Genomic DNA, 23,129 nt, shown 5'->3' with positions numbered 1-23,129 from the left:
TTATGAAAGCTGAGTTGCAGTAAGGCTTCACTCATCACTATAAGGCCAAAGAGACCTTCAGATATCCCACTGATGTTTTAGGCCTGGCAGGAGGTCCCGTAGCGAGACCCGAGGCTCTGCTTCCACGGCCCATCAGAGTGGTCACGGCGCCTACGTACCCACACCTCATCCCAGCATCCACAGGAGGGAAATTGCGGGAGGAAATTGGTGTTGTTTCACCAGTATCCAACACTGCTTGGTCCTCGACTATCTAAATGGACCATTACCCCCTCTGTGTGCTCTCACTCTGGGAGATCTGGGTTTGTCAGTACTCTCTCCCTCACAATCAGGGATATCTCAGTCTATGTCCCTGGAGGGATGTCTTCTAAACTGAAGCCATTTTTCTCGTCAGTGCATTGTTGTCTTGTCACTTTATTAGGACAATATTAGGACATAAGGACAAGGGATCGAGCGTAGCTGCTGTTTCACTCTGTTCAATCAGAGACTTTGTGGCCTTTCTTCAAGTAATGTTGTTCTTCTCACTTATCAGCCCAGTCACCAGAATAAAATGTTTGCTGTTTACAATTCTGCAAACCATGGATACATTTAAATTTGTACGCGTCATATGTAACATGCCATGGCACGTTTTCAACCCATGTATGTAAGCCCACTGTCATGTCGGGGGGCAGTAGCGTCACAGCTAAGAGAGAGAACCGTCAAGCCAGAGACAGCGTTTCAAAATTTCTAAGTGTGAAACCAGTGGGTATTTTTAACAAGATGTTGTCGTTGCAACATTGTTTTGGAAGTACTATGAAGCAGTTGTTGATGGTGTGAAAGTTGTTATTCCGCCATTTACCATTGCATCTGAATTTCTTCCATACGTCAGAACATTATCTGGTGGCAAAACCTCTTTTTCTTGGAATGAATATGAAACAGCCAGGCAAGTTTTCATCAAAAATGTAATTGTCAAGCACGAATACTTTTCAGCATATTCTTTCTTTCTTTGCTTTTTTTTGTTTTTACGTTTTTATCTATTACTTTATTCATTTATTTATTTATTTATTTTGAAGAGGAACCGACAGTGACACTTAAATGCCAGCAGCTCAGGCAGCTCTTGTTTTGCCTATTTTTTCTACTTTTCTTGCAGCGAGTACAGGGTTGCGATCAGTATTCAGACAGACAGTCGTTGACGCCTTGCCAGCATTTGCGTAGCCAGGCAAGTTCCTCCTCTGTTCCTCTCTCTATCTCTGAGGCAGAATTCATGGCAGACTGTCCTCCGAGTGTGACAAGTGGAACTGTGTGATTAATTTGGCCAGTCGTTTTAATGTGCTCCGGGATGCGCGACGCTTATTGTCTTCCCCTTGCACGTCTATCGGAATCTGCCAGAGAAAATGTCCAGGAGAATCGAGACATCCATCCCTCCCTCCCTCTCTGTTTTTTTTTTCTCTCTTCTCTTCTCAGCCCTGCCTCATTTCAGGGCTGAGCTACAGGGTCGTCATGGGGGCCAGCCCAGGTCGAGGCCTGGCTCCAGCCAGGGCCGCTGGCGGAATAAATCTCCTGTCTCTGAAGTGTTGAAAGCTGTGTAAATGTCAAACGCATCCGTCTGATGTGCTGGCTGAGGGGGAGGGAGGGTTGGAGAGGGGGTGGGATGCTGGGAGGGAGGGTTGTGGATGAGCCATCCACTGAAGCTAGTCCCCCGTTACCCTTCGTAGCTGGCGGTTGCCAGGTGCAGATGTTGCTGCTTGCTCCCTGCCTCTGAAGAGCCAGCCAGTATGTTTTTTTTGTTTTGTTTTCCTTTTTTTTTTTTTTCTTTTTTCTTTTTTGGAGGGGGGGTTGTTTGGTTTGTGAACATCTATGAGAGACACAAACCTCTAGGGGCTTGGCTCCTGTCAGGCAGCTTAGTGAGCTGCATATCTCTACGATTTTAACAAAGTCCCCACTGACCACCAGACGTGCTGTTTAGGGAGCTTTCTGTTTGGGCTTGTGGATTTGCATTTTTCACCATTTGGTTTTCGTGTAGGGGCCTCATTGAAAATCTTTTTTACCCGGTGTAGATATTCAAAGAAGCATGGGGTGCTAAATGACGTGGTCCTCTTCTCACACCCACGCACTTACAAACATGAGCCAATCTTGTACTTTTATAGGCTCATTGTATTCTTTTCTTTGACTCAGCCAAGTGCAATAGCCCAACAGGGCAATCGCATACAATACTGACAAAAACTGCTCTAACACTACCTCCATCCGTCCATCCCTTCATCTCTATAGCATCCCCCCTGCCTGTTCTTGCTGTTGTTTTGTTCCCCCTTTCCACCTGCCTCTCTCTCCCCTGCTGTGCTGTGTCTCCCTCTGTCTCTGTCTGAGCCGTAGCTAGTATTCCTCTTTACACTCGGCTGCAGTGCATGCTTCTTGTAAAAGGATAAGCACCATGCTGTGCTCTTTTGATATTATTTTTCCTCCTCGCCAGCTCCAGCCTTGTGAGGCCTCATCTCTAGTGTCGCGGCTACCGCTGCAACAACAAGGCCAAGCATGCACCCGGGGAATAGACCGAACCAGTTGTTCATCTCCATCACCTTGGGTTTAAACTCGTCCCCAGTAATAGAGAGCAACTCACAACCGCTGTGAGATGGAAGTCATCCGTTCAGCTGCATGCTAAGAATACATTTACACCACTTTCCTGGGGGTAGGGCGAAGTTGGAGATTGGATCAATTTTCTCCTTTTTTTTCGTGGATGTAAGATGGACGGAAACACTGTTTTGAATTTAATTCCTTTCAGATAAAATGCCACAGTGCAGAAGTGAGGCAAAAAATGGGTGGTGATTACAGGTCTTGATGTGGCGCTAACAGAAATGGCTGACAATTAATTTGTCCCGAATCCTTAGTCTGAATGGGGAATTGATTGACAAGAAGCCTAAGCCACTTTCTCTTGCTAATGCCTTGCACTCTGTAATGAAGGTCTGTAAAGCCCAGAAATGAGGGTGTGCAAATATTCCCCCAGAGAAAAGAAGACATGCTGCATAGAAATGTGGCCAATATTACTCATTTTCCATTCCAAGTACATGTGGGCATGCACATACTGGTTAATACTAAAGAGTTTTATTTTCTCATTTTGTTATTAGTGGTCATTACCTAGTATGGGCCATTTTCCCTTATTTTAGAGCAAGTAATCAACATGGTTTTATAAATGTGTACAACAAAAACACAAACATATTTTTGTTTGGCATTTCTAATATTGTTCTAATATAAATAACCACACTTTCAAACATTTTTACACAAGCACAATACAAGGGACAGGGACATTTTCTACAACAGGATTGTGAGGCAGCCTTCGTTCGCTTTCACACTTATTTTCTTGATGCTAGCCGACATGCTTTCAAACGATAAACAACAATCACTTCAGCAAGTAGAGAGCCTCATATTGGACATATCATTTCACTGTATTTATCCTCCAATAGGTCTAGGTTGTTATTCAGTGTCTTGTATAAGAATGCCTCAGTAGGAACAATAGGAGCTCAGGCATGTCTTTGAGTCTTTATTCTGCAGATAGAGATGCAAACACAACAGTAACATAACTCCTAAGGGGTTGAGCCACAATGTTTTTCTCTTAAAGCTTCTGCCAGCAAGGACTCCTGCTGTATTCCTTGTCAGAGTAGGATGAATCACAGAGCATGGAAGCCCCCCTCCGACTCTCCTCTCCTGAGAGATCTTGGCCACTGAGCCCTCGCACTGATTACTCTCGTTACTTAATTATACATTTGGACCCACCGCACTCGCAACAAAGGGCCGCTGTGCCTCCATTGACCCAGCTCCCTCCTCATTGTGCCCAGCTCTGAAAGGGAGTCAAACAAAATAAAGAGGGTCCACTTAAATATGTTGCCACAGGAACTTAATTGACAGATTGATGGCAGTTTTTCACCGGGGGCCCTCTCCCTCTCTATGTGGCTCTCCGCTTGAATTGCTCTGCTCCTCGTGTATCCTGCTGTGAGGTCCAGTGGGACTGGCCTGCAGCTCGACCACTCCTGTTTCCACAACTTCACTCTCTATTGTCCCGGGGCGGAGAGTTACCAGCCAAGAGCGTTTAGTGACAACTCAGTGTGAGAAACAGAAGCAAGGACGTTGTGATTTAAGTTAAGGAATGTGGTTTACCATAAAAAAGTATTTCAACCGACAGGATGAGATGTGTGTTATGATCACCAAAGAATCCACCTGAAAGAAAAAAAGTTAAATATCTATTGCGAGCTGACTTAATTTTAAGACTTTTTAGACTAAAGTGAATAAAAAAATCCTGTTTTCTTTATCATTTGCTATACAAATACAGTCCATTTACCATTGAAAAAGAGTTTTCTGTCTGTGAGCATGTCAGGAATGAAAGGCTCTGGCACTCTGTTTGTCAGTTACAAGGCCTGACTTTCTCTTTTTCTTGTTTTTTTACTGAGGCAGCACCTCTTCTCAAGATATATAAGCCTGTTCATTTCATATTTTAATGGTAGGTTGATTTGACTGGTGAATATTTGAAGTGTTAAAGAAAAAACAATTTCACTTCTTTACTGAACAGATGGTGATTTGGCCTTTGGCTGTGCCAGACAAGGCATATTTCAGAATACAACCTCTCTTATTATTTAGTTCCTTTATCCTCTGTGGAAATCTGACATACAAATTAAAGACTGCTTTGTCACAAGGTGGATTTGAAATACCACACTTAATAGGCGCTGTGTTTGAGTATTCAGAGAGTCTGAGCTCTCTCTGTCCTTGAGATACTATCGTCCAATTTTAAAGCACTCTTAAAAGGTTAAATGACAAGCTGCAGTTGAATGCAAAGTCAGTGAACAGGCTCTTTATAATAGAACCCAGTAGTGTATAGTGTTATTCATTTTTTCATCTTTTGTAAATTTACAGATTTGAATTTGCAGCAGAAACACCAGAATGGCGTTTAGTGCGGCTGTGCTGCTTTTCAAACATGAAAAACTCTCTTAGATTACTACACTCTCCTTTCCCTCTTCATCCTCTGCCGTTTGCACTGAAAGCTGTCAGTGAATGAGAGGTTGCACACAAAAATAACATCTGCACTGATTATGGGCTACTGGGGGGAGCCAAATGAATAATTCCTTATATTTCATGTGTCTGTCTCTTTTCTGTTACAGTGTGACAGCGAGAGTGACATTGACGACAAGGTAAGGCTGCTTTTCCTGTGTTTATTCACCCGCCACATGAAGTGGCTCAGAGTTGTGAATAACAAATTTGAGCTCTCAACTAAAAGGAGAAAGACAGTCATAGTGTGTTGTTAGCAAAAAAGATGAGGGGGGCAGGAAAAAAAACACTCCGCCGGTCCCACCACTGTTGATCAGTTGCATCTTACAGAGCAAGAAAGTGACAAGAAAATGTAGCACAAAAAGAAGCTGTTTTTCACTGTTACCTTTCTGTTTTGTGATGTAAAAAGATGTGGCATCTATAATATGTGGATTCCTGAATATGTCTTGAGTATGCCTCCTAGCCTAGATCATAGTGTATGCTACTATTTTGTGGGTCACACACTGTATTACCTCTATTTGCTTGTTTCTCTCATATACCAGAGGGCAAATCATATCTCCACTTTATGCCTCTTATTTATTCATTTTAGTTTTACATTTGAGAGTTTTGCGATGATAATCATGCTCCAATCACAGAAATCCTTTGTTCTCAAAAGTTGAGGTTAAAGTTGGAAAACGGGGCGAGTTGTTTAACAAAATGAATTAGGATCTGTTTCACATGGTGCCTTTTTATTTCTATTTCTAAAGGTGCAGTTTGAAGGATATGGCCCCAGTTTTGACATTATGTCACAGATGTGTCTACAATGGCAATTTCTGCTGAAGTTTGCATGCTAACCAGCTAGCCCTGGCCTATCCTGTCTCACAATACCACTTTGTACTTCTAGAGGAATTTGTCCAGTAGTATTAGCCGTAGTTTCAACTGGGAGATGGTTGTGAGTTCGCCACATTTCAAAATCTCTCTTATCTTTGTGTGTAATAGATAAAGAAAAGAAACTTGCAACAATGTTAAGAAAGGAAATATTCTTGTGGATTTCTCTAAGTCAAGCTTAATTGCCTTGTTATCTCATCGTAATATGCACTTACACACACTAATACAAACAAAAAACAAACCAAATAAAACTTGACAACGCAGCCTTAGTTTGCACTTCAACAGTCACCTCTGGTTTGATCAAAATAAACCTTCAGTTCACCGAGTGAGATGTGAAAATATCCAAGGTCTACACACTGTTTTCCTCCGCTGATAATGCTCGACGCTCTGGGGCCACTAGTTGCACAGCTTACTGAGCTAGCTAACAGCAGTTAGTAGCTACAGCCAAATATAGCTCCAGCAAAGAGTATATAGAGCAGCAGTTGGCAGTTACTCTGGTGGTATACTGCCCCCTATTTTATTTGGATGACCTTCGACTGGTCGCCGGTCTTTACACAGTGCACCTCTACGTTTTCTTTAAAAGGTTTAGAATGTTTTACTAACAGTGGCTAAATGTAATTTGTATTTTCCTTTAAAAGTCTCAAATGTTAACCACATGGCAAACAGAAAACGAGCTCGCATCATCAGCAACCTGGTGTGCCTGCATATTATTTTAGCAGTGACATCATCAAGTTTTAACCATTTGACAATTTGACAGATGTAGTCTATCAGTTTCACTTCTGTGTATTTGTTTATCCCAGACTCAGAGGTGGTTGTCTGATGGCAGCCACCTGGTTACAAGATGAAACGCCTTTGGGGAACCTCACGCATTCTAATTCCTCCACAGTTTAGCAATTACTCCCTGGTAAATGAATGAGATAGCATGCCTAATCTCCTGTAAGCTTAGCTCCCAGTTCTGTGGAAATGTCTGCCGCTCTCCCTATAAATAATACATTGATAGCAGGCCCAATTTGCATTAACTGTAGCCTGGCAAGTCAATAGGCTTTTATCTCTTCATTGAAGCGAGAAGGAACCGAGGGCGCTTGCTAGTTGACACGACAGAGAGACGTAGCAGGCCTGTCAGTCTCCATACGGCTCCCTGGCATCACTGTGGGGGGTAGAGAGGGAAGTAAAGTTGGAGGGAAGCTCTCGGAGTGTTTCCTTTTCAGGGTTTTGTTTTCCTTCCTGCTCAATCAGTTAACTTGAGACTTGTAACAGTTGTATATGGTGTCACAAATTTTGACATAAAATACATAAAAGTTTGATAGTACGATATTGAACAACACTACTAAACGAAAGAGAAGAGAAAAAACAAGCAATGCTGTGTACAAACTCAGCGGTGTTGCCATGTTGTTGGTTGGGTGTCAGCCTCTGTCTGCTCTGTAAAATAGCTCCATATTTGGCGTTTGGCACCACTTGTGTCAGCCAGTTTAGGTGGACTGGGATACAGTTCAAGATATGGTGGGCTATTAGACATGCTGCCAAGTTTTCAGCTGTCTGATTGTTGAATTTTGTACCAGTTATTACACAGTGCGCTGTCAAGAGCCAGACTGCAGCTTCTCTAGTTCAGGCTTTTTTCTTTTCATTTACTTGTGATTGATATGTCATGATGTGGTGTGTTAGCTTTAACAAATGCAATTTGTAGATGTATTACTGGCTTATTTAAATTAGTACTAAATGCAATCAGTGAAAACAACTATTTATTTTCATCCAAACATGATACCTAAATCTTTAATGTGAGTCCAATAGACAGCAAAATAATACTGTTATTGAATGATAGTCAGCAAGAAAAGTTGTAACCAAGGTTACAGTCATGTCATCAGGTATCTTGGCTTGTGTAAAACTTTTGAGTTTCACTCCCTGATCCTTTACTCGCTTTTTCGTGTCTCTTCGAGCTTTGGATTCAGTTCTTAGTTTTCACTCTCAGTTCTTACTCTTGGTATTGAGGGAAGTGAGCTTGGTGCTTAAAGGAGAGGTTAACATTTTTTCATGTCTATCTTCAAACAGTACTAATGTGTGCATTGAACTAACAAAAAAAAAAGGTCTTTCAATGTACATTTGGGCATGGCAGTATTGTTTTATGATTGAACCAGTCCTTAGAGAAGAAAGATGAAGAAGTAATATATCCATAAGTAATCTCTGAAATCGCTACTGGCTAGCATTAGGTTTGCATCAGCAGACGGTATGTGATGGAGCAGCCATGCATGAAACTGCATGGCATTTTTCTGCAAACCACAGATACATTCAGTTTGTACATTTTATACATTTCACATCAATATTTTAACAATATGCGTCATACCACGTTCACATTACATGTATATGAGCTGACTTTCATGTCAGGGGGCGGAGGGAGAAGGTGGTGGCATGACATCTAGGTGAGACGGCGGCCAAAAGAGAGACCACAGTTTGACCTGGCGTTTCAACATTGACAATATTTTTTACCCTGGCCCTTCCAGCCGTGTTTGTGGTAAGAGAATCCGGTAAGTCAAAATATGATCTTTTCCTAACCCTAACCAAGTAGTTTTTGTACCTTAACTTAGCATACGCACAAGTCACAACATATCTGTTGTTTGCAGAAATGTACATGGCCAGCATTTAGTCTGGCCGACGGAGTCGTTGATGCACATTAATTTTACAAACATACATGGACAATGAGTGAAAAAACAAAACGGAATTCAAAAAAGCCATTCTCTAACTCCTTTATAACTACTTGACACCAAAGCAATCAATATTTCAAACACTGCATTATATATAGTAATAAGGACCTTTGCCACTCCAAACATAGCAACCAATTAACAGATTCACATACAGTGTGAATGCCCTGTTTGAGTGCTTGTTAAAGAAAGAATAGAGGCCTAAAGGTAGGTATTGATATTTTCTGTTGCTCTAATGATGGTAATGTTCAATCCCCAAAAGCAGATTTATTGAGCAAGCAAAATCTTTCATTTGTGGCCAACAGGAAATATAACTAAATGGCAGCATATTTCAAAACAAGTATCAGTGTTGTGGAATCTTTGAAAACACACTGTTTATGTACATGTGTTTGCCAAGAGTACAAGAAGAAAGGAACATCTGGACAAAGGCTAAAGCAGTGCAGACCTTTTCCTTTCCTCAGAAACATCATAATCAAGTTGATGAGAGTTGCGAATCATCCAGAGCAAATTGCTGACGAAAGAAGAAGACTGGGAAAAGAATACCTTGACAGGCCATCACCAAAAGCAGGAGAAAAAAACGATGGTGTAAAAATCGGGTTTCGTGAAGGGAAAGACAAACACTGTCATTTGTAATTGCCCGCACTCAGGATAACTCGACAGCGATAATTTTCTGCAACGTTTTGCTGAAACAGGTGCCAGCTCCTCTCGTATCTCTCCAATGAAAACAAAGACTCCTTTCACATCAGATTACCAGCCACCTGAACACCCACATTGTCAGGATTTCACAGATTAACTTAATTAGAATATTGCTTCCAGGTGTGCCCCCAGGGTGCAATCAGTTACACTGTATTTGAATAAAACTGACGAGTTGCTGCCACAGCAAAGTCAGTTTAGATTGCTGCACCTTGTGAAGCTCGCTTGTATCAAAGCAGTCCCTGAGCTAGCATGCGGTGATGTGTTTCCAGAACATGTCAGACTTGAATTCTACGGAGATTGCCAGGTCACCTCCAGTTCAGCACGAGGCTGCTGCGAGGGGGATCTTTATGTAGATTGGCGCAGCCTTGAAGAAACAAGCAATCACAATCTGGGTATTGTGTTCTCATCACCGCTGTTTCTTCTTGGGAGGCCATTTGTCTGATGTCCAGGATTACATGATGTTTGACAATGACATGCATTCAATGCTGGTTCTTTAAAAAAAAAAATAACAGCTCTGACCTTGAATAGCCGAGCTTATGCCTGCACCACAGGGGAAAACCCACATACTGTAGTTAAGGATTCCTTATAGAGAACGTTTTCTTTGCTGCCTTTTATATTAATAAAGCAACACTCAGTGTGTTTGCGCATAGCCGTGCTAAATTAGATGTTTCTGAAGGAGCAAACCACATGTTGAGTAAATCGCTTGGCAATACAGGGACTATTTGTGTTCAAGTCTGTCTGAGGCCATGTTATGGAACGTTGTTTATTCTTTATTCTTGATCCAAATACTTTGAGCCACTTAAAGTCCCTGTGTGACTGTCAGTTGATTAGAATGTACTTAGATGTCCCAGGACACGTGGTAGCTGTTTAGTGCTTTGCAAAAAATGTGTTGAGTGAATGGTTGGGCTTGTGCACCGGTGACATCTGCGATGAGAAGACGTCACGAGGACAGTATTTGATATAATGAGATTTGTTATTTTACATAAATCTTGGTTATATGTTTATACTTGGCTTATTTTGAATGTTTATTCGGGTCAGCTCTGTGAACTCTGTGATAAATGTTTCAAATGTTTCATGTTTGTTGTTTCTTTTCTGATTATAAGTGAAGCCGTTTGTTTTGTTTTTCCTCTTCATTATGATGCTCTTTAGTCACACATTTTATCTTTTATCAAAAAATTGCAGCTTCTGTGATTTGGACTACATTTGGCACTAATCAGTTTCTTAACACCAAGTATTAATCAGAGTCTCTTTTCAACCACGATAAATTTAGCAAAAATCTTCTCAGCCCTCCTTCTCCACCTATAATCTATCAGCCAACCAATCCTGTCAATCTCTGACATGTCTGAGATACTCCAAGTCAAGACGATCATTTTCTGTCATTGGAGAGGCAGAGAAAGAAATAGAGTGGGATTTATCCCTTCTCAGTTTGTTCATGCACTCTCCTGAAGTGTCATCCTATCTCCGTTAGGCCCCACTTTGCCATCCTCGCTGGCTCCTCCAATTTCCTCTGTATTCTTTCTCCTGTGCAAATAATACAGTGGCTGTCTGTGCGCGAGACGTTAGCATGAGCCGCTTATATTCTCTGAAGCTCTTAACACAGTGGCCTCGTGTCAGGTGCGTTACCATTGCCGCCACTGCTGCCGCATCACCATAGCCACAGTGGAGGACACCCGGGTCGGCTAATTCTATTTGGTCCTATTTGCCGAGCAGTCACTCAGCAGAAAGTGTATCTGTCTCCGGGGGAGTCTCCAAGGACCATTACCACATCCTGTCTATGAGCTCTTTTATGGCTCCGGTGTACTCATCTGCCAGGGCAGAGCACAGGCTCTGATTGACACATTAATTCCTCCTCTACCCGCTTATCTTCCTGCTGTGTGCAGAATGAATGCCATATCACCGCGTCGGAACGTCTCTACCGGCTTATCAGTAATGGCTCGTCAGCTAATGGTATCCTCCCAGCTGATGTATTGGGGAGGGGTACGCCCCTGTGAAGTTAGCGGTGTAACGAAAAACAAGCCTGCTGCGGGGATTTCAGACATATCCGTTAACACCACCACTACCCTCACCACTCTATTTTTTCTCAAATCTCATCCTCCTCCTCGTATTTCCTCTTTTTTTATTTACTGCCTGCTCTCTATCTGTTTCCAGCGTTTTTATGTCTTCCCCTCTGCCGCCATCTTGGAAAAGGAAAACGGCAATAATATATATTCATGTAGGTACATTGCCCCTCCCACATACCCATCCTCAACCCCCGCTGTTTTGCAAGACTCAGATTGGTCTCCAAGAGTCATCATATTCAATAACAAACAGGCCACCCACCAGGCCGCTGACAACCTTAACGTTTTTTTATGGACGGGAAAAATGGACCGGCTTAATGTTTCGACACAAGTGATCATCCGTCCTCATCTCTTTAATGAAATTAGATTAAGTGCACCTGGGAAAGAGCTGAGAAAGCAGAATGCCTCGCCACCTCCTTTAATCTAAAACCAATTTGCCAGTAATATTCCTTTCCCCCCCAGCTTTGGGATTCGCCGGCCCTGATTCAAAATGGAGGAGGAACGAGATGAGACCAGAGCTGACTGGTTGCATTCAGCTCCCCACAGGCACTGTGAAATTAGACCTGACACCGGCAACACAGGCCTTAATATGGAGATGTCATTTTTCTCCACTTGCTTTTGTCTTTCTCTCTCCCTCCCTCATCCTCTCATTCTTTTTTCTCTTTTTCTGTCGCTTCCTCTGTCCAACGCAGTTTGAACTTTCTAGCAAAGCCTGAAAGTTAAACAAAACAGAAAGGGGAAAATAAGAGGTAACATTGTGCAACGTGAATGATTAACCAGTCCCCTGTTATTTCAATAATGTTTGGTTGTAAGGCCTCCAGTAAGTTTCGGGGTTAAGGTTAAGACTGGAGTTAAGCCATAATCAACTTTTTTAAAAGAAAATAATGATGACTTCCAGCTTTGTAGATCAGCCAGAAATAAACATCTCATGATGTTCCTCACATCTCTTTATTACCATGAACCTGGAAACATTTATCTCTTTAATTTATATCGAGCTGTTCGCCATGTGCATTCCTGCTTAACTCCAACTCATGTGTGCTCTGCAGGCAAATGTTTTTCGTTTTTTTTCTTTCATTTTGTGGTTGTCAAGCGATACATCTGTTGTGCATTTAGCGCACAAGTATGCGGTGATCAGCGAGCACATTTGGATTTGTCTCCAAAGTGAAGAAGGATGCCCTTAGTGTTCGCAGAATGTGTTTGTGTACAAGCTGGGAGGGAAGTGAGTGTAAGGGCACGCTCAGCGGTGAAAGCCCGCCCCAGTGCATGTTGGGAAGAAGAGGCGTGATGACAGAGAAAAACTTGAAGCTTCTGCAGGGCCAGCCAACAGACACAGCACACTGACATCAGCAAAGACGGCTTGTCACTAGCAATGCATGTCATACAGCAACGCAGGGACAGTCAACATGGCTGTGGCGTCATTGATGTGGCACCCAATAGCCCGATCCACATTCTTTCTTAAAGGTTAGCACTGATGTTGGCATTGCGGATGAAAATAGAAGGGTTGTGGTGAGCACAACCACGCAGGCCACTCAGAACAGGAGAGGTGTGAAAACATAACATGGCATCAAGACTGTAATCTTCTTTCACTTACTGCCTCCTCTCAGTGAAGCTGTTTGTGTTGGCAGAGAGTGTTAATAGAAGAAATAGTCGTCCCTTTGTTCTGTTAAAACCATAACACACACCCTGCCCCTCTGTTTCTCAAACGCCAGCGCTCTGCGAACTCTCGGAGAAAATCTTGTCACCACTCAGCCACGTTCAACAGGTTGTGATCATTGTTATTGAAGGACTTATTGTTGCCTCGATGAACACCAGGGTTTGATGTGTGTTTTTCCTCCACCTCAACCAGATCCATTTTTAGAGGTGGTTTTGCTCAAACACTGTTTTTTTCCCACCTGAGAGCCCTGGTCCTGTAATAGGAGAGTTTTCAGCTGCAGCCAGGTAAAACGCTCGATTGCACAATTTTCTGCCAGAGATCTCGTCAGTTCAATGATACAGTGATAGAGAAAGCATGGCATGTCGTATCAACAAGGCAAGTGGTGAAGTATTACACCGGCTGCGGTGTCACATTACATCTATCTGGTACAGTATATACCTGCAGGATACTGTAAGAGCTGTGTTTTTTTTTTCAGACTACATATTTTTTTGATGGACCTGCTGTTAACATTTTAATTTTAGGAATCCAAATGAAAGTACACAACTGCTTTCTTTCTTGCAGTTTATCAATGTTTCCAATAAGAAAATGGGATAAGATTGCTGTATAATTTTAAGAGGGCTGCAGCTTTTATTGGTTGCATAACTTCATCTACCTTTCAGAATAATTAGATCACAAAACATAAAACCTGTTTAATGTTATTAACCTGAAGTCACTTTATAAGTAATATGTTTTGAATGATGCAATCTGACTGCGGTTAATGCACAACCACTTAATAGCAAGTAAAGCATAACACATAGCCCAGGGAGAAAGCAGTTGTGGCACACAAAGTTAAACAGCCAGCTAGACAGACTAACCTTGTGTTCAGTTTGTTCACTGTGCACCAAAGCAGCATTGCACAGAATTCAATGTTTTTCAAGTGGCCTGTGTTTGAATAACAATCCAAGCACAATATACATTTTTCCACATGAGTAATAAAAGTTAAATCAACTCCATATTGGGTGCAGATGTTCTGTGGAAAGAGAAAAAAGACGCAAATATTTTTGTGTACGTGGATGTAAGATTTGAGTGTTTCTGATCGTGCATAAACATAATGTCTAAGTGGGTTTTTATTCAATAAACATAGTTGGACTGTAATTACTTGCACATTTCTTCTGGCTAGAAATGCAAGACAGACTTTGTGCGCGTTTAGAGCTGGCGCACCAAGACTCGTGTCTGTCCCAGCCTTGGCTTGTCTGCACAAGGCTTCCTAATGCAAGACGACTTGCTTTTCCTCCACAACAAATGGCACATGCAATCAAGGATAAATATAGAATTCCCTGTTGTTATTAGGAATCAGTGCCATCATGGATAATGTTTCCCTGAAGAAGTGCTGCTTCCTCTCAGGCCAGGAATACATCAGTAAATGGAGCTTAGGCCCACTGTGGCTGTGAAAAGAATGTTTACAAAGCATCTATTCCCTTCTCAGACAAAGAGGCCAGTCAGCAAAGTAGTACTCTAGTCATATTTTTTGTAGAAATTTTACAAGGAAAACCGACCGACATTAATCATGAAGTCATAGGCCTTTGTTATTTCTTCTCTGTATTTTGTCTCCGCTTACCAATTATTTCCTACTGAAGCCAAGTTACACGACCTTGCATCTTTAAAGAAAGGATCATCTGCAGCCCTCATAGTGGTGATGATGGACAGTAAAGGAAGTGGGCACTGAGGCTGAGCGTCTCTCCCACCCACTGAGAGAAACATATTCCATCTTTCTTTTGCTAACCACTTGAGCATCTCCAAGTCAATCTAAACACTCAGATGCCTGTGGATGGGCTGGCGACTGCCAGACCTCAAGCCCTGCAGGCCCTCGCGTCACTCGGGCTCTGGAGGGAACTTTCCGTGGGCGAATGTGTATGTGATGTGGAAAGCAGAGAACCCCGGAGAGCACGCTGAGATCAGGCCCAAACACACACAGGGGCCAGCTGCCTTCAATTAAGCCCCAGCCACTGCAGTCCCTTATGCACAAAACCAGCCTGCTTTGATCTGAACCAGCTAAGGGAGAAGGTACACGGCTTGAAAGATTACAGGAGAAAAAAATTATTATTGTATCAAAAGGTGCGCCCATAAAAGTTAACGGGGGGATTTTTAGGCTCAGGGGAAGAGGGAAGCAGGTATTAACGATGGCTGTCACTCATGTTCATTTGCAAGTTATTTTCCCTTTGCCTGTTCAGTGAGCTTTAATTAGTGGACACACCTGGCCTCTCTCCGAAGTTAACTACAGAACTCTCCCTGCCACTTTAGTTTTTATGGGCACTGAAGACCAATGCTGAGTCATGCGGGGCACATTGGCACAATCACAGCTGATATGCTTGTCAGTTTTGGGCAAAGAGATACAGCAGCTCTTGGATATGTATGAGGTTTAGAGCCACAGACAGAGACCGGCATTAAAACTGTCCCCGTGCCAAGCGCCACAGACGCAGGCGGCACGGGCATCCATTAAATTAATTTGACTTCATTAGTGCAGACCTGCTAGGCCTGGGGTGCCCATAGAGATGCCAGGGGGTGGGAGGTAGGGGGTGGTGGTTGAGTGGCATCAGCCGCTGTGCTCTGAGGAGAGCGAACACATGGCACTGACAGGCGGAATATGGCCCCAGTTCTTACACCGGGACGGCTGCCAAACAAAGGCAACATGCGTCACTGGCTTTAGGGGAGCTCAATCAACACCCGGTCGGAGCATTAACGCCATGCGCGCCGCACCACATCACTTGGGAGGCCGCGGGTCGCTGGGCAGCCTGCTAGTCATGCGTGTGCACACCGTGAATATGGCAGCGTGATATGATACAGAGTCACTGCCTGCAGGTTGACCTACTGCCATCACCTTTGTGTCTGCTGCCAGAAGCGCTCATGTTATTAGATTACAATGCTCACATTTATCTGCAGTTAATGACTTATAGCAATGATAATGTCACAGCAGTGTTTAACTAAGTCATATTTGTTGTCATTAGTTTTGGCATGCCAAATAATGTTCAATATTTTCCTACAGTGTTGTTTGTTTTTACTCCAGTGGTGTTTTACCGGTGGAAATTAAATCAATTAAATCCCAGCAGGATTGAAATACTTGCTGATACACTGTAGGTGACTTCTTTGTATGACTGAGAGTATTTCTTTTTGAGCTGATGGACCTAGTATTGAAAATAAATGACTGCTTTAGAGTTGAGAGTTGATCTCAATCAGTGTTACTGTTTCTGGATCTAAAAATATTCTCAGCCCAGTTGCATTCAGCGACCAAGCCAATGACTTGGCATTGTCGTGATTCCTTTTTGTTTCGGGAGGCGTGTCCAGTCACTTAACTGGAACCTGCATTTTCCATGGTAACAGGATGCTAATCAATGTTCTTTGAGTGACTGGTACAGCGTGTCATTCATTAATCAAGATCTAGGTTCGTGACTTTATCGAGTGAATACTACTGACGCTATTATTATCGCTCAGCCCACTTAGCCAATGCTCTAAAACCCTGAAAGTGGAGCTGGTGCAGCAGTTATTATGGTACTTTGTGGATTGTTAGAGCATCAGAAGTATTACCCATAATCGTTTCCTCTGTGACCTCCCCAGTGACCTCCTAGGAAACTTGTAGATTGGAAAAGCTAACACTGTTGTTAGCCTGTTAGCTTTACATTTCCTAGACCCTGTATTAATGGGTACATATTCTATCCTCCACCAACAATTAATGCCACTGAATCTTTTTTTGTCCATGCAGTAACTAGCTAGCCAAGCGCAATTGAAGTGAGACAGACATTGACACGATAACAGGCCGTCTCTTATATTCTAAACACACATACAGGTATGACGGGATGAGTGCCAATTGAAGAATTAAGTTCGACGTCATGGTTAAGTTAATATAAGATGTGAGGTCCAAGATATGATAGGACATAGCTGTGGGTTTCGGAATTGCTTCTGAAATAGGAAGACAGAATTTACGAATACAATACGAATTGACAAGCAGTTAGGACATTGTTCTGTAGTGAGGCCCCAGTACCTTAGCAGCACTTGTAACCTGGGACCTCTCAGTCCCAAGCCTGCTTCTGTAACCTCAAGGCAGCTGCTGCCCACTTCTGGAGCTCTGCTGGGAGTGGTGCACCTGATAAATGTGAAAATAAATAAATAATGGGAGGCATTAAGTCCGGATAGGACTGGAAGGTAGCCTGAGGGTGGTAAGTGTTATGTCTGACAGCAGCGAACACTTTGATCAGAGAGCCCCGTCTGAAGATCGCTTCCACATCTGCACAGGGGGAACGAGCTGTAAACTGCCAAGAAGCATTTTAATGACAGTTGGATTATAAAATGAAAGAGGGCTCCAGATGGCAGGCAGTGCAGCGGCTGCGGTTCAGGGGGGAGGCTGTTTAAACTGCTTTTTTATTGATAAAATATGGGGTGAAAAATTGCGCAGAGCTTATTAGGCGTCCTGCTGTGATGTTGCTCAGCTGGCCAAGCTGTTCACCGTGGCCCCCGTCCAAACATGCCTCCATAAATTTTTAGCAGTACCTTTAAATCTGTAAGATCCCTGCTTGTTAAGTTCACCCTGGCTCACCAAAATCCCCCACACCGTATTTGTCCTTTGAAAGACTTGCTTGTGTGTCCTTTTTTTTTTTCTTTTTGACCGGCTGGATGATGAAAGAGATGTTAGTAGCTCAGCATAGACTGAGGAGGTTGTGTGTGTGTGGGGGGGGGGTTCCCGCATAGCATGCTCATTATCAACCGCCAAGAACCAGAGTTTAGCCCTTAAACAACTTAATTCCTGCATGATTTCATTAGTTTTACTCTCTTAGTGATAAAGTGAGACGAGCCTTATTAATTCAAGCCACTTTACAAGTAGAGCGTATTGTTCAAGGCAGAAATCGTCACCTGGGCATTGACATTTAGTAACTGGCTGCAATAGTGACCATAAGAGAGAAACAGTTGAAAATAGTAAGAATCAACGACCAAGATAAAGCACAAATTGCATGAATAGTATTGTGCACAAGTATAAGAGAGGTCCTATTAGGCCCACTAGAGAAGTGGGAAGTATAGTGGATAGTGGAAAGACAAGGGTTCGTTAAGTAATGAATTCCCTTTCAGAGGTGCTAACTTAAGGCTTTTGTGCATGTTGGATAAAAGTCAGGATGATATATTGGTGGGAAAAGCATGGTAATCACAGTTATGTTGGTTAAATCAGATTGTCACCGTTTGAATAAGTGTCTCCTAGTTAATGTTACCTTACACTAAATTGGTCTGGTGCACATCTTTGATCGGGAGCTCAAATTGAATTTGCTTGAGATGTTAGTGGGCCTGATTCAAAAGCTGGGGGGAAAAAAAATCATGGTCTCAATAAAAGACATCAGTGAAAGCAATCTCGACTCCATCAAAATCCATACATGTCACATGTATGCTTTTCTCTCCACAGAGTGTGCTCCCTTCAGCTAGATATGCTGTTAGCCATGCTCTCACTACTAATTTAAAATCAATTTAAGCTGATAGGGTGGTTGACTAAAACGCTGTCATAATGGCCGAGCAAAAATGGACGCCTGTATTTTTATTCCCTACCTTCAGAAAACGGGCAGCCTCAATTTCTATTCCATAACTACCACTTGAAGGCCGACCCGCCGTGCCCCCATTCCACCCAAACACATCAAAGACAATTACTGTCGACATCACATCAGCTTACAACTCTTGGTTTGCCTGTTTGTCTCGTTATGTGACTTAAAACTGCCGTCTCCCACCCAGGGAAGGTCCCCTCCCATCTGCCCACCCTTATGGGTTTACACACACACACACACATACATACATCTTCTTCCAGCTCAAAGAAGAGCGACAGGCAGCCGACAGCCTAATGGACTAATTTGTAATTGCGAATGAGTAAAAGCTGAGTTGTTGGACGTGTTATAATTTGACAGAGTGGCAGCTCTGAGCCGGACAATGAAGCTTCAACCGCACATCCTCCTTCCTCTCCTTCAAATGCTTTCTTTCTTCCCCTCCGTGGAGAATAGTCGGAAAGGAAGGTGATGGCAGAGATGCTTTCGGCACATTCTGCTTCTCAAAGCTCCTGGCTCTGTCATATTCCTTTTCTTTTTACCCAGCCCCCCCTCACATCCCCATCCCCCCTCCCCCTCTACCTTCACATGGATCCCATAGGATAGAATAGGGAAAGTATCTCTGAGCATTCTGATGCGTTTGAAGTGCAGGACAGATGGGAGGCTCGAGGGACTGTAAAAAATGAATCGAGGCTAGTAATAGGAGAGATGTTTTGAATCCTCTCCCCCATAAGTTATTTATCAGGGGCCCTTAGTGGTGGAGGAAGACTTCAGAGTGCTCCCTTAATGTAGCATCTGATGACTAGTAGGGGGGCTGTTCCAGGAAGTACTGCTGTAAAACAGGAGGGGAACATTAGCAGGGAAGTCTCTCAGGGCCCCGGCAAAGAAGAGGAACAACACGGAGGGCGGCTCTTTCCCAGCATGCAACACAGGACAGAGATGAGAGGTGTACAAGAAGATGTCCCGGAGCCCCCTACAAGCCAGTGATATCACTCGAGGTACAGAGCAAGACGTTCTGTACTATGATTCCCACCATGTTAGGCACGATTCAGCAGACAAGGTACTTCAAATAGCTGTGAAAGTAAATAAGACAAAGCAGAAGCACATGAACAGAAGGCAGCAACTGCTGGTTACATCAGTAGTCATATACATTGTGACTCCAGACCAGGTCTAAAACATTTCTATTTTTATTTTGAATTAGCGCCTTTATTACAAGATTTGTAAAAGACAAAGCAGCAACCAGAGCAGCCAAGTGACCAATCCAAACAAGGCCGGACAAGCTTAACAAGCATGGTGTTCTTAAATTGTCCATCAATATAGGGCGTAATAACAACAAATCAGTCATGTCTACCATGTCAAATAACAACAATTACTAAATATATAAACACTGAAATTATTTGTTCCCAGTTCTCAAATGTTCCCAATCACGCAAATGTCAATATTGTTTTGTTCTTAGACGCGTAATAATCAAAATGCATCACATCTATAATATTAGGCGTGAGCTTCAGTAACCGACTCATTTCTAATTTTAAGGACCGGAAAGCGAGACATGGGTCTCACCACCTTGAAACTCTGTACATATGCGATCACAGTAATGGGCCAAGCCAACTAGGGAAGTCTCTGATCACAGGAGACTAATGGCCTCTGAACTGATCACTGAGGCTAATAAAGACCAGCTAACGACATAGTCGCTTCGTTTGTGCTAATTGCTCTCCCTGGACCTCCGCCGTGGCCCGTGTCTCCCGAGCATCTGTCACCCGCCATATTCCTCGACACAGCTCAGACCCTGGCCTCAGCCTCAAAGCCGGGCACACCGCCAGAAACAATTGTCCTCTGGTGTCCTTTTAGTACGGTCAGGTGTAAAAACATTGTGTAGGTATATTGTTTGTTTTGCCAGATTTACATGTTGGTAATACTGGACGTGTCCAAGTGTGGATGAAGAGCTCAAACCTAGATAGTCTAAATATAATTCAACAAAAGTATTGTACTGTCTAATGCTATTATTATTATTATTATTATTATTATTGACGTCAATATTGACTTTATTTATAACCTCTGGAGACCATGCATTGTTTTATGATTCAACCCGTAGGCATATGCACTCAGCCTAAGCAAATCAATGCTCTGTGTACAGCTAAAACAATATTACTGTCAATAAAAACATGCAAGGAAAGCTTGGCCTAGTGAATGTGGTGGGAAGATGAAGTCACAAAGAAGAATACCAAGAATAGCGTCTACATTTGAGCAAATGTGTGAACCTTCTTCTAGTGGTTAACTATGAGTATCTAGAGGTGAGTTTTTCTGCAAAGCTGAATCCACAGTCATCATTCAGTCATCACATCAGTGATCAAGATGCACTGGACTGAATCCTGGTGAAGTACCCAGTGTGTAAGGGTCGCTACTGTATCAATGTGACCCCAAAACTGGATCAGGTGAAGTCAAATTAAATGGAACGCCAAAATGAATCTGAATTTATCTTATTTACATTTAATTTACATACTGAATTCTCATCATAAATTCACATAATAGTAATGTGTTTACATGTTTAATCATTGCTGTTCATCTGAGAATGTCTGTCATATGACAAAATTGGCTGTACTTCACTTTTGGCACATAGTTTTCTGTGCTGTCATGTTGATACGTTTGATCTGGATGAGAGAGAGAGACATGACAGTGGGTAGTGAGAGGCTGGTTCGTGCACGCAGGTGTTGCACTATGCTCAGGTATCAGGGCTGTGGAGCAGGTGTGAAGGATTGGCATGTTGTGGTCCAATTTCATCAGCAATGTTCTGCTTGTGTTCATTAAGCAAGTCAAGAAACGTTTAGCACATTTTGAAAACCAGCCATGCAAATCACACTTTGCAGCTGCCAGTATTTATAGATTTTTTTTTTCTATGAATGGCCTTTAATCATCAACAAATACTGTGCTGTACAGAGTAAAAGTATGACAGTATCCATACAGTAGACAGACCATTGGTCAAAGTCGCAATTTTTCAACTACATTGCCAACATATATTGTGGTAAATACTGAAAATATGGGCAAAAGTGTAGTTGATGTGATATTCCACCCATAATCTCATGAGTGTTGCAGTAAATTCAATAAGGTTCAATAATATGTTACCTTTGTAAATGACACTACTGACAATTGCTTTGTGCACACATTTTTATAGGGAGGCAAGGAGGCACCTATTTTTTTCATTGTGCCGAACATGTGATGCAGATGCAGTAGTGGCCATTTTGAAGCACTGACGCGTGGTGCAGCATTACAATGGGCAACAATTTGCATATCATTTCATGTTCGGGATATTAGATTAATGGCTTGTGACTGGTGTGATGAATACTAATTTAGCCTTAAATCATGTCACTGTTCAGACATCACCAGCCTGCCCAACAGGCAGCAGAGCAGCTGAGCAGCCAGACATTTTATAAGGTCAGCTAACTTCCCTAGCAAAGCTCCTCCTGCTCCTCATTCGTTCTAGCCGGTTTCAGCACTTGTTGTAAATGTTTGCTATTCCAGGGACTGTTGGATTCACTGCTGAGGATATATGGGCCCACCACAGGGGTTAATGCTGTCTCCATTTACCCCAGCAGACAGTAAAATCTGCTGATAGAGTCAAGCCAGGAGTAATGGCAAAACTGGGCCTGATGAAAATCATAAATGTAATGGTGCCTCAACCCCTCCCCCCAGTGGCCCCAGTTTGACTCCCAGCGTGTTGGTCCGTGGCGCTGGCAGCTTTTGTGGCCGCAGGGCCTGATGATGTTAATGTTGTGTGAAAAGGCTACAGAGATAGGTAGGAAAGCAGAGTATCGTGCAGTGTTTTAATGTCATCAGGGTGTTTTGATTCACCCCAACTGGTAGTGTAGTGAAACAACATTGAGGAAATGGGCCCAAAATTTAGGAAACAAAGACCAAAATATTCAGTAGCTTTAATTTTGGTCGACCAGTGTAGAGTTGTTCAAATATATAGTGACTTTTATAACAAACTTAATTATCTGTCATAAGGTGGATGGAGTGGCATATCACTATTAAATAACTGGGAAGTGGTATCCAAATCAGCAAACCATTGCAACAGCGTACCCTTGTTTTCCAGAAACATTCTGGTTGTGTTGCCGATTTATTTTGTAATAAAGCTGTTTATTGGTGCTTTCAATCGGGTCATTTTTAATATTCAGACATGGTTTAAATAGATTCTGAATACAGAAGCACACATGAACAACGTTTTGATGTTTTGCTATCAGTGGCACTGTGCACTAAAATGTAAAGAAAGAAAACAGAAAAGGCATGACGCCGCCCAGTTCAAAGCGAGGCAGCTGAAGACGCAGCATCTCATCAGTACAGGGTCATTAAAAATTACTGGAGTGTCCCCCAATAATTATAAGAAAAGGTTTTGAATCAAGCCTTGTTTTACTGGTTGTCCCTAATGAGTACTTAGGCTGATAAATATTCACGTTGGTTTGACAATAAAAAAAAAGCCATTATGAGCTAGTATAAGATGCTCCTATTGAACTATAACCATACTGTATTGGTTCACATTGTATGGCTCTCTGTGGTGCAGTAAAGCCTGACTGTAGATTCAAATATATAGTGATAATCTCATTATTTTATTCAATTG

General features: G+C 42.6%; 1 protein-coding gene across 9 annotated transcripts in view; it reads left to right on the top strand.

Annotated features, from left to right (window-relative positions):
- fbrsl1 (fibrosin-like 1) overlaps window positions 1-23,129 on the top strand; it is a 286,306-nt gene that overhangs the window by 188,667 nt on the left and 74,510 nt on the right. For 8 of the 9 annotated variants that reach the window (XM_073465902.1, XM_073465900.1, XM_073465905.1 and 5 more), the window contains one exon: window positions 5,118-5,147. The exons of the other annotated variant lie outside the window; for it this stretch is intronic. In XM_073465902.1, the coding sequence (XP_073322003.1) occupies window positions 5,118-5,147 (30 nt within the window). The remainder of the gene's footprint in view (window positions 1-5,117; window positions 5,148-23,129) is intronic. 9 annotated transcript variants of the gene reach the window in all.

Source organism: Pagrus major, chromosome 5 (genome assembly GCF_040436345.1).
Source record: "Pagrus major chromosome 5, Pma_NU_1.0".
NCBI lineage: Eukaryota > Metazoa > Chordata > Actinopteri > Spariformes > Sparidae > Pagrus > Pagrus major.
This window is presented reverse-complemented; position numbering and strand designations above follow the sequence as displayed.